Here is a 12,369-nt window from a genome sequence, read left to right as displayed (position 1 = left end):
GCTAAATTTAAAAAATTAATGGGAAACTAAAAATTGGGAAAAACTAATTAGGACATTGATTATCTATAAAGACTGAATGTTAAAATAACCAGGACATACATAAGTTAAAAATTATTGACAAATATAAGAATTTTATTTTTATTTAATTGATACAATAAGAATTGTATTAGTTTAAACATGAGACAGTAAATACCAAGGGGAAAAGAGAGGAAATATTTAATGTGGTAGTTTGAGACTTGCACTAAAGATGTTTGTATGTCATTGAATTTTCGATTAACTCAGCCGCCACGTTGCTTTTTAAATACTTAAATGTAAAATTAGAAAATCAATAAAACATTTTTTTTAAAAAACCACCGTAACTTATAACGGAAGCCAGAAATCAATTAAATAAAAAACCAACACAGAGGAGAAGAGGTCTAATAGTATACTGTATGTAAAGTTTGGTTCCAATAAAAATATGTATTTAAAAGGTTTACAGTTCTCCTCGCCTCCTAAAATCTTCAAAGTAAACGTTTCTCGGGTTGTAAGTTAATTACTTTTTTTTTCCTTTTTCCTTTAAGGTGACCTGTGCTGGTTTCCCAGTGGGGTTTGGATCTACTAGAAGCTCCTGCCAGCCTAATGCCATGAATGTTGAAGCGGACAATGTGGAAGAGAAAGCTGTCCATTCCTGGTCAAGGATCTCCTCTGCAGGACAGAAAGCCTTGGAAGAAGCTCTCCGGGTGTTTAACCCCATGTCCAAGGACCTGTCGGACACGGAGACCCAGTTAGTAGCTTTTCTCCAAGGCCTTAAAGAAGAAGGCCACCAACCCACAATCCTGCGGAGCAAAGACGTGTATGGTTATAGTTCCTGCACTGCCAATGCACCTGGCCAAACAAAAGGCAATATTCAAGGCATTTCAGAAACAGCTGTTCCTATTTCAGAGTCTGCCAAGGCTCCAGCAAGGAACATCGTAACCATAGAAAAAGTACCTGCCCCCTTGGCAAGTATTACCGTGAGCTCTTCTAAAGAATCTGCTAAGCTGATGTCAAAGAGCAGTAACTCCACAAACCTCCTATTGAACTCATTGAAACGGACACGTTCGGGCACATCAAAAGCCTCGGCAATGAGCTTCCCTGCTAATATGTACCCTGGCGTCTATCCAGCCATGAGGCTCTCAGTGGTGCTGGAAGCCTTAGTCCCTCTGAAAGCCACTGCCTCTTGTCTGGAATCAAAATGCAAACAAGGGCACCTCGGGATCTCTCCTGCAGACCTTAAGCATCTCAAAGCATCCACTGCATCTATGCAGTCTTCAGCAGGGAAGGCCACTAAGATGTCGTCTAATCAGTTGGACCCCAAAGGATATAGGCATTTACCGGTCATAACAAAAGTGCCGGACTCTGCTGCTCTCACGATGAGCCTTATAAAAGGACCAAAGGGTGGGGTGCTTCAGGAAAGTTATGCTTGCAAAGCCTCTGGAATCCTGAATGGCCGGATTTCTGGGACCAACTCCCAGAGCTGTAGCACGGGGGCCTCCAGAATTAAGGAACCGCCGGTGGCCAAAACTGAACGGAAAAGCGGGGACAGCCATCAGCAGGCAATTGGGGAGAAAAGAAGACGAGCAGACGAAGGGAAAGAGTTGCCGTGTAGAAAGACGCCCGGTTCTGTTCCGCCACCGAATAAACCAGAACCGGCTTCGAAAACGCCAAACCTGCTGAAATTCCAGGCCATCAAAGTGGACAACTCTTCAGACGATGAATTGAGGAGGAGAGCACAACAGATCCTTAATGTTAACCTGTCCCCGGTGATCAGAATTCGGCCATTGCCTCAGTCTCTCAGCATCCCTTGAGTCATTCAGTTGAGTTGGAGCTCCAAGGCCACCACGTGAGGATGATCAAATCAGCGTCAAGTCTCTCAGACCGGGTGAGGGCCTACACGTCTGTACTACTCAGGCGGCTGATCCTCAGGTCCTGGCTGGCATTTGGGGGAAATTCCGCAGAGCTGAGCAACAACTGGATTACAAAATCATGTTTAGAAATACCGGAGGAGATCTTTAAGGCCCCGTTGAGAAGAGTAGAGACCACCGCTGGCTTTCCTCTGGGACACTTTTCTACACGTACTTTTGTAAACATGGCAGAGTGCACACCTGGGATGTGGTGGCACTTGGGCTGTTCCCGTACTGTGATATTTCTGGTTCCTTTTATCTTTCGATCTGTAAATCTACTTGGCTTTATTTTGATCCTATTTTATATACTTATGAAATATAAATATCTATTGACTCGTACATATGCATTGCCCAAGGGCTGTCAGAATGTGATCCCTCAATTCTTTCTTTTTCAAGAACTGGGTTCAGACGTTCCCCCCACCGCCGCCGCAGCTTTTTCTCCCCCCAGTTACTTGTTGAAAAACACAACAAAGGCCTTTGCTTGTCTCCAGCACTGCCTCTCTTTTCTCTAAAACCTAGTGGCTTGCTGTCATCTAGTCTCTGGTCCTGTTTATTCCCATTATTGTCACATCTTAGCTGACCATAGTGAGAAAGTACATGAAAGGTGGAGGGGTATATTCCAAGTCCACCGGAAGGGAGAGCTGGAGAAATATCCTTTCTCTAGTCCACTTTTTCTCTTTTGGAAGAGAGTTTTTTAAAATCTCCCAACAGAGTATGAGAGAGAGGGAGAAAGATAGTTTCATATCCCAAGCATGGAGGCATTGCTGCTTGGTTAGAGAAGGGAAGGCAGGTCTAATCCCCAATGCATCCCAGGTAATCTAAGAATGTTGTCCAAGTGGCTGTTACCACATTTGTGCCACAGAGGCAGGAAATTCCTCTTCTGAGTATACTTTTTGAAGACTCCGTGCCTCTCTTTACGGTGTTTACCTGGGGGGCAGTGTCCGCCAATCAATGTCCTGTATTCTTCTATGTATTGGTCTCCTATGGGGGATCGTTAAGGAACCCAGCGAGATTGTTAACATTGTGTCCCTCTGTTATTTTCGTTTGTTTAAATGAATCCCTGGCTGCCGATGAGCCTCAGAACTTGGTAAAATTGGCAAATAATATTTTCTAGTGCAATTGTTGCAAGCGTTTCTGCAGTCAGACATTTCAGTGAATCTGGCTTGTAGACATTTGGGCTTTTGAATGTATCGGTTGCATCTGAACAGGCTGTGTTAATATCTCCTTTCGCACAAGCAGGAGGTTTTAGGGCTGCACGTAGAGATGGTTGGGCGTGGTTTTTTTTGGGGGGGGGGTCCAGTGTTGCAAATGTGGAGCTAAACTACGGTAGAAATTTCGGGCCTAAAACCATTGGAGGTTCAGAAAGCTACGCTGCCCGTTCTTTCAGTATTTCAGAAATGTAATTTTATATTTGCTTTGTGCCACATCTACTCGTATTTTACCACCGTGATTTTCACCCCCCCACTCGGAACAACGGCAGTAAGAGTTAAGTGAAAGTATTGAGATCAGCCTGGGAGATTCTGTTTTCCTTTGAAGTTGTGATATTCAGATTGCTCAAAACCACAACAATAAAAACCGATTCAGTTTTTTTTCATGTAGCCCTGCTATTAGGAGCCATAGCGGTTACTTTCTCCGCTGCTTCTCGGTGCAGTTTTAAGTTTGTCCTGTTGACTGATTTTGAAATAAGTTGTAAACTACTGATTGGGCTTTACTATTTAGGCCAGCCAAAACCAATAACCCATGTTCCAACTTACGCAAAATAAGGTTAATGGATCTGAGGAGTAGAAATCAGACTTGGGCCATTTGCGAACGTCAGATGGTGATGGCGATTGGTACTGTTTTTAAGCATTACCTCCCATAGACGGTATTGAAAATTTCTCCCTCAAGTGCTCATTTTCTGTACGCACGCGGAAATTTTGTTGTAGACATGTCTTTAGAAATTCCACCATTACGTAAATATGTAGAAAACCAGCCCTCTGGTGATTTAACGAGTACATTTCTAACCCTCAAAGACAATATTTGTTCTGTGCCGCTTTGGATTAGACTACCGTGCTGACTTCATTATGTGGGAATTCACGAAAGGAAGATCTTTGCTTGGCAGACCTCCCCATAAGTAGTTTGTTTTGGGGAACAAACCTCAATTAAATCAACCCATCACTGGGTTTCTGGAGGCTCCCTTGAACAATGATAGATAGGCTGTGCTTCATGGAGGATATCTGGTTAATTTGATAGTTTCAAGGCTTCATAAGATGGGGGGGGGAGCCTCCTCTGAGCCCTCCATAGGTGTTTTGATGACAGTTCTACCCGCAACACGACTTTGAAAAATCTGCTCTCAAGCTGAGCCACTGTGGAGACAAATCTTTGCTTACATTGCAGACAACCTTAATTAGCTACCTGGCATTCTTCCTAGGATCCTGAACTTTTACTCTCCCTATTTGTGCTAAGGAAAAAGGCAAGGAGAAACCCCAGTCTGTCCTGCTTGGGTCTCTACAACCCTGACTGGATTCCAGGTGTTAATTCCCAGATTTTTCTAGAATTAATTCTTTTCTGAACTATAATAGCCCTAGCTTTCTGTGAACTTTTTTCTGTTTGGGATATTTATGATCCAAATATAGTAGCTACAGCTCTCCCCCCCCCCCCATCATTTTGTTTAGATCTTTCCATGCTACCCTTTAAACTTCCTTTGTGATATCACATGCACATACAAAATATCTGAAAACATAAAGATACATTGGCATAACATCAGCGTGGAAAGAAGGAGACTGTTCTTTTTTTCTATGTAGCACAGCTGTCAAAAAAACCATTGGAATCAGAGTATCAGTTTTGACCCTTCCTTCCTTCCTTCCTTCCTTCCTTCCTTCCTTCCTTCCTTCCTTCCTTCCTTCCTTCCTTCCTTCCTTCCTTCCTTTCTTCCTTCCTTCCTTCCTTCCTTCCTTCCTTCCTTCCTTCTTCTTTCCTTCCTTCATTCCTCCCTCCCTCCCTTTCCAGTACTCTAAAAGATTTGTGTCACTTTTTGCAGGGGTTCCTGTAGAATTTTTACTTGTGTCACAAAACGGTATGCCTGTGATTTTCTGTGGTTGGTTTTCATGCCTGATATGAGCAATAGGTGCTAATGTTTCTCCTGCCAATATTTCTGAACTGCCTTTTACAAGAGGTCAGACTGCTTTAAACTCAAGTATTGTCAATAGTGGCTTGCTGCTAAGCTGCCCAGCATCATACTGTAAAACGTTTAATATTTCTTAAAGATTACACTCAATGAGGATCCCAAGTACTATGGTTGCTTTTGCAGTGGAGATTGTCTTAGTCTCCGCGTTTGCAGAAGGATGCTTTCCAAACCACTGGAAGAAATAAGGAATAGAGAGCATTAGGGGGGGAAAAAAGCATTTGGGCTTTTGAGGTGAAAGTATGTGGGGAAAGCATTTTAGAGGAATGCTCCACCCTCAAGAAAAAAGGTGATATAGCAATGCAGGTAATACCTTTCGTAGCTCAATTAAGACCACTGTTGGTTTTCTCTTCGCTTTTATGTTGCTAGCTGGAGAATCTGCACTGGGTACAACAGGGGTATCAAACCCAATTGCATCGCGGACCATATTGTGACATATCGGGACTTTTTTTGCCTTTGCGGGGCCGGGGTGGGCGTGGCTTGCACAGGCCACATCCCGCCCGCGGGCCGCGTGTTTGACATGCCTGCTCTACACTATCTCTGAAAGTCGAGTTCTAATAGCCTGGCATTCGTGTGTTGATGTGAGACTTGAAGCGTTGATCAAACTGCGTGAACGATAGATATTTGGGGGCTTTTGAAATCACAGGAGATTAGAAGCTGTTCTGGCTTCCTGTGGAGAAGATCTTTTTTTGCCAGATGGAGATTGCTAATTAACCCCTACGTGGAAGAGATTGGGTCTACACAACAAATTGCTGCTCAGCCACTGATTCAAGGTTGAGGCCTCTAGACCATATTCGCGGTAGGCTTTGTTGTTTGGCTGCTAGCATCGGAGGGTTGTAGTAATTAGAAATCCCAGAAGATCATTGAGCTGGCTTTTGTCAGTCCAATGACTTGGTTAGAAGAGGCTATTCTACTTCACTGGAGGCAGTGTACTTGATGAGAGTGTTTTCTTTGTTCCCAGCAATTGGTGTAATAGGGAATGAAATTGTGCAATTACTCACTTGATTCCTAGACTTGTCTCTTTCTGGACGAAGTAATATAAGCCTTGACTGATGGAGGGAAGGTAATTTCGACAACAGCGTTCTCCATTTTTATTTCTCAATATTGATCTACAAAGATAATAGCACCAGGCCCCAAACCCCCCCCCCCCAAACAACCTGGGTTTAGAGAACCAGAGTGCAAGGGTGACGCTGAAAAAGTATTCTTTGAATTCATTGTGGTTAGGCATCCTGATCCCAGAAGATGCTGGCATCACAGCAGTGAAACCTATAAAGAAACATCTAAAGCTAAAACCTAGACAGTTTTTTGTGCCTTTACAGTTTTCTTATCTTTTTATGCAGCCATTTCCCAGTTGACGGTTAAGCAGTCTGTACAATGAGCAGAAATCGGTTTTCAAAGTGGGTTGTGCGCTGTCTTGAATTGGAAGAATGGCTTAGATCAGGGGTAGGCAACCTTGGCTCTTTTATGACTCGTGGACTTCAACTCCCAGAATCCCTGAGCTAGCGTGGCTGGCTCAGGAATTCTGGGAGTTGAAGTCCACGAGTCATAAAAGAGCCAAGGTCGCTTACCCCTGGCTTAGATCTTAGGGGTCCTTCAGCTGAAATGGAGACGAAAGTTGTGACACCTCAATCGCCGGCAGCTTTGGCAGCAGCTTAAGTATAAGGCAGAGGTTGTGTCTTGCCTTGTCTTCAGATGCTTTAACATTGTTTTCCATTTTCTATAAGAATTTTATAAGAGAGAAAGTGTTTTGTGTTAAACGCTGATGCACAGTGCCAATTGTTTAAAGACCAACTTCATGCAGTAAGGAAAGTGATGTTTCAGATTGGTACGCAGCCTCTGCCGATCCCTTTCCAGAGATATTTGGAAGGATCACCCTAAAACACTCAGCTTGCCTGCCTGATTATTGCTTCATTTATCCTTACTTCTGTCATTTGTTCTTCAAACAGGTGTTGTTCTGCCTTGTGTCCTTTTTATTGCAGGTTCAGCAGCCATTCCTTCGCAGCCCTCCTGGATTCAGTCTCCAGCATTCTAAAAAAAAGATCTTAGGATGGGGGAAAAAAGGAAAGAAATGTTTTGTTTGAAACTACAGAGACCCACTCCTGCAACAAACATCACTGATGTAGAATAGATCAGCAGTGGAACTGGTTATAAAGCTACTTCATCTGTTTGTAAACATCTAATCAGGAAGGATACCTGTGACTACAAATGGGTCATCTGACATGGCTACTTGAATTCCATTTTTGGATCCTAATCAGTAGTTAATACAGACCATTATAGGACTTCCTTTTTGCTAATCTGTACCAAACAAAAAAGGAATTCCTTGGGAAAGCTTTTTGAGTCATTGGACGGACTGAATATTTGCATACTGCACAGGTAGTCCTCGATTTAACGGCCACAATTGAGCCCAAAATTTCCTTTGCTAAGGGAGACAGTGGTTAAGTGAGTTTTCCCCATTTTACGACTTCTCTTGCCCCAGTTGTTAAACAATCACTGCAGTTGTTAAGTTGTAATACGTATGCTTGTTAAGTGAATCTGGCTTCCCCCATTGATTTTGCTTGTCAGAAGGTCACAAAAGGTGAGCACATGACACCCCCCACACGGCAATCATAAATAAATGTCAGTTGCCAAGCATCCAAATTATGATGCTGCAATGGTTATATGTGTGAAAAACTCTCTTTTTTTTCAGTGCCGTTTTAACTAAACGAATGGTTGTAAATCAAGGACTACCTGTATTTCTTAATTGAAATACTCGCCAATTTAGAGATGAGAATTAGATTTAAAGTAAGTGCCTTGCGATAGGCAATTGTACCTGGAGACGAGACTTTAGGCTAGGCAACTTAAGTTTGTGCCACTTCGGCTCTTCTCTATTTAATGTGACTTATAAATCCATAACCAGGAAACATCTCAGCAGCTTCAAAGTTGATATGTTCCTTTAATAAGGAATTTACACATTTTGTTGCCTCCCGGTTGTCCATTAACAGATGCATTGACATCCTTCTTGGTTTATGCTCTGTTTGCTGGTTGGTAATACTGTACGTAGCCTCTGGATATGATAAATGTGAAGAAGTGCTGCTTCTGTGAAAAGGGGGGGGGGGCTATAGGAAGATATGGAATAGGAGAAAAACAGTCACAAGATAGATGATTACCTTGGGCAGCCTGCTGATGTTTCGGGACTATAACGGTTGCTATCTCGAGCCAGCATGGGCAAGTGAAGATAACAAGAGTTGCAGCCCAACACACCTGAGGAGTAGCAGAGGCTGAACTATAGATAAATGTGATTGCCTAATCCTTCTCCCTTAATTAGCTTGTTGTGGCACTTTTGGGGGAGAATGTAAATTTAAGAGTTTTCTCCTTTATTGAGAAGACCCATGATTTTACGTAAAAGGCAGGAGCTGAGCCCTTCCATTGAACTGCAGACTTAACAAGACATGGGAATGACTTACAAGCCGAGCTTATTTTTGACTTTGTTTGAAATACATTTCCACTGTCTCCATCTTGATTCCAGAACTAAGGTCTGTTCAGGTGCTTCTCCTGGGGGGGGGGCATGTCTAGTTGGTATATATGACAACGCAGTTTAGTAAAATGGGGAACAACCCAAAGACATGGGTTATTCACCTCTGTCATGCAGGCTAGCTTGAAAAGAATTGACAGAATGTTTGTGCCCTGCAGATTAAAAAAAAAACCAAAAGTACTAAAATCTGGGCTCTTAGTCAGAACGACATGGTTGTGTCCTCCATGGAGTCCCCCCGGAGTTGCCACTCCTGTGTTGTCCCCTCCCTTGTTTTTGTTCCTATCACTGTGGACAGGGTATTGCTGCTATATCAGTGCCTGGAAGGGACTGACCATATTGCTAGACAAGCAGTTGTTAACCACAAGGCACTTGAGAATCACGGTATCCTGGCTTTCCTTCTCTACCAAACTCCATATGCTAAGCACTTTGAATTGTTTCCTTTTTACGCCCGAAGGACACAGAAACGACAAAGGGGGTATTGATTTTTGTAGCAAGATACCATCCGTCTTTCCTTTATTCCTTTGTGCTTTTGATGCATTGTTCCCTAATATAAGTTATCTGTCCAGCAGGTAGATGCCAGCCGGACTCCATAAGTTGCATGTGGTTCCTCTGAACTCTTCTACATTGCCAAGCACAAACGTGGTCTCCTTTCATGGAAGCTAGCTTTTTGCCATGGATCTCCTCTGCCATTTTGAACTTGGATTGTATGAGGTGTTTGTACAATATACAGCATAAACTTCGGCACAACATGATCTCGTATTTTCTCTGGCCATTGGTTACTTGGATTCTCAAAAACATTATTTCCAAGGACCACCGTTTGGCAGTTGATGAAAAGAGGAGGTGCAGAGTGTGTTCTAACTCCTATCTGGTATTACTGGTTTGAATCCGCGTCTCAGTGGCCTCACGAGAGTGGGCGTGTCTCTTTTTTTTCAGTTTTATCTTGCAGGATGTTTCCCAGTTTCTCCGTTTCAGCATTACACACACGCAGCCCATGTTTCCCAGTTTTAATGTTTGTACGTTTCGGGCAGCCTTGGGCGGTGCAATTATGTTTTCAACGAGGATGAAGGGAGCAAAATCGGATTGTCTTTATTTTGAAGTGGATTTACCCCCCACCCCACCCTTTTTGGTTTTGAAATTGTAGCAGATTATCCCACTCTGCCATTCTTCTACAGTAAAAATGGTGCTTCAAAGTACACTGTGCTGTCTCTTTTGTTTTTCGTGTCCTTTCTCTTCTGGGGGACGTAGCAGGAACTGAACCAGAAACAATGTGAGAATGATTGCTTCAGCTCAGAAATGCTAGCTTTATGCACGGGAAGCAAGGTAGCCATGTTTGGCTAATGCTTTCAGATATTTCATTCACATCTCTTGAGCCTCTATATCAAAATGCTTCACCAGCACCAGAAGTTAATTAACACTTGAGAGAGTATTTTACTTAATTGGATGGTTTTTTTATTATTCTGAATCAAGCTGATGGTCTTCAGATTAAGTTGGATTGTAATTCCCAACATTTAAAGCCAGGAAGACCAATGGAAACACTAGGTGGGGACATTGGAGTGCTCCCTTCCATACATCTAGAACAAGGGTGTCAAACTCCCAATGTCACGTGACGTCTCGACGTATCGCGACTTTTTCCCCATTGCCGGCAATGGGGTGGGCGCAGTTTTGGCGTGACGCATCCGGCCCGTGGGCCGTCAGTTTGACACTCCTGATCTAGAAGACCTCCAAGGTCCCTTCCAGCTTCTATTCTATTCTATTCTATTCTATTCTATTCTATTCTAACCATGAGAAGCAGCTGAGGATGATCAGCCTGGGAAAACATGGCATGGAGTGTACCCGTTTACTGGGGACAAGAGCTGTGTTGTGATGCAAGCGTCTCCTGTTTTACACATGCCTATGACATCGCAACACCTGTAGAAAAAAGGAGATCTAGGTTCCTCTGCCTGCTGTTCTCAGAATTACTGAAGCGTTTGAGTTCTCCCATCACATCAAGGTGGTAATCCTTGGGGAGGTGGGGTGGACAACACTGTAATAGTCTCATAATTAAATTTACAGGCTTCTAAATGCATTTAATTCAACTTGCTAAAAACATTTACATTGGAGAAAAAAAGAATCCTCACTCTACATTCTAGTAGAGTCACTAATCAGAATAGGGGTGTCAAACTGCCGGCCCATGGGCCGGATGCGTCATGCCAAAACCGTGCCCACCCTAGCTTCGGCAATGGGGAAAAAGTGATACGTCGCGACACGTCACATGATGTGGCGAGTTTGACACCCCTGAATTAGAACGTCTAGAGAACCCATCAAAGAGAAGGTTAAAAAAGGAATTTAACTTCTGCTTATTTCCTCCTTTTCTGCTTTCCCAGATATGCCATAAGGAAACGAGAGCCTTGCTCTTCACGTAGAGGAGGGGAATTCTGTCAAGTTACTCTGGTACTCCACCAGGTGACCCCCTAGCTCCTGTTCTACAAAAGTCTTGGAACAGCTTTTCCTTCTGTTTCACCATTATTTTGGATTGCAGTGTGTTTGCAGTCTTGTTCTCAGCTATCGGAATCCTTGTGGTATTTTAGACCTCTGTAAATTCACAACACTCTTTTGTGCCCTCCTGACACTTCTGACCAGACTGTTTTGGGTCTGCTTGGGAGTGCTAAAGCTTTACACATCCTTAACGTTATAAATCAAAAGAAGGTGGGAAGTTGCAATATGCCAGAGTCCACTTTTTGTCCATCTAGTACAGACATGTCAAACACAAGGCCCGGGGCCCGGATGCGGCCCGCGAAGTGGTTTCATGTGGCCCGTGAAGCCATCCTGGAAAGAGTGAGGGAACAGCCCCCGCTGCCTTGGCCCTGGCCAGGCCAGCCGGGAGCCAATGTACAATTTTGTGGTGACCATCTATGCTGAAACGCATTCAGTCTTAGCTCCACAAGGCCGTCTAGAAACAGCGAGGAACCAGCCCCTGCCGCGTTGGCCCCGCCCCCTGGGTGCATGTTGGGGAGGTGTCACCCTTTGTGAGGAAGGAAGAAATGGACCATGCCTTGGCGCTTACCCCGGTCCCACCCCCTTCTGCCAGAGACCCTCAGATCTGTCCCACTCCTGCCCAGGCCCCCACAGGCACCCTTGACGCGAACAATGTAGAGCTGGCCATGCCCACCCAGTAGGCCACACCTACTCCATCCACGCCCACCCAATAGGCTGCATCCACCCTGGCCACACACACCCAGCCCCCCCCCAGGGTAACCGTAATACTGATGCGGCCCTCTATGAAATTGAGTTTGACACCCCTGATCTAGTATTTTCTCTCTGGTCTGGCAACAGTGAGAGTTTTTCTCATTGTCTCTTCTTTGTGAGCATTTTTATCGGAGATGTCAGGGAGTACATTTGGGGTCATCTGCCTTTGAGAAAACTGCATCCCTTTTGACGTTCCACTTTGCATCCATCCAGCACATCCAAACCTTTCAACTGAAGTGAGCAATTGACCACATGGGGGGAAAAAACAGCTATGGATATTCTAAGGGGAATGTTAACAGGCAGATGGCATTTTCATGCAAATTCACTATTTGAATATCAATATCAATATCCCTGGAGGGGAGGGCTGAGGATTTTGCTCAATATCTGCATGACAAAGTCGCTCGGATTCGAGAAGGCCTTGACTCCGACTGGGTGGCCCCGGGGGAGGAGACGGGAGCAGGTCTTGAGACTGTTATATGGGAGGAGTTTGACTCTGTGGCTCCCGAGGACGTGGACAGGATCCTGGGGAGGCTGAATGCAACCACATG

The 12,369-nt window shown here is 44.2% G+C and overlaps 1 protein-coding gene across 1 annotated transcript; it reads left to right on the top strand.

Annotated features, from left to right (window-relative positions):
• The first annotated feature begins 590 nt into the window (after positions 1-590).
• On the top strand, positions 591-1,851 carry CCDC71 (coiled-coil domain containing 71). The gene has a single exon (XM_015827839.1). The coding sequence runs from the start codon at positions 624-626 to the stop codon at positions 1,824-1,826; it is 1,203 nt and encodes a 400-aa protein (XP_015683325.1). The 5' UTR covers positions 591-623; the 3' UTR covers positions 1,827-1,851.
• The last annotated feature ends 10,518 nt before the right edge of the window (positions 1,852-12,369 follow it).

Source organism: Protobothrops mucrosquamatus, unplaced genomic scaffold, assembly GCF_001527695.2.
Source record: "Protobothrops mucrosquamatus isolate PMUCROS unplaced genomic scaffold, P.Mucros_1.0 scaffold3995, whole genome shotgun sequence".
NCBI classification, from domain to species: domain Eukaryota; kingdom Metazoa; phylum Chordata; class Lepidosauria; order Squamata; family Viperidae; genus Protobothrops; species Protobothrops mucrosquamatus.
This window is presented reverse-complemented; position numbering and strand designations above follow the sequence as displayed.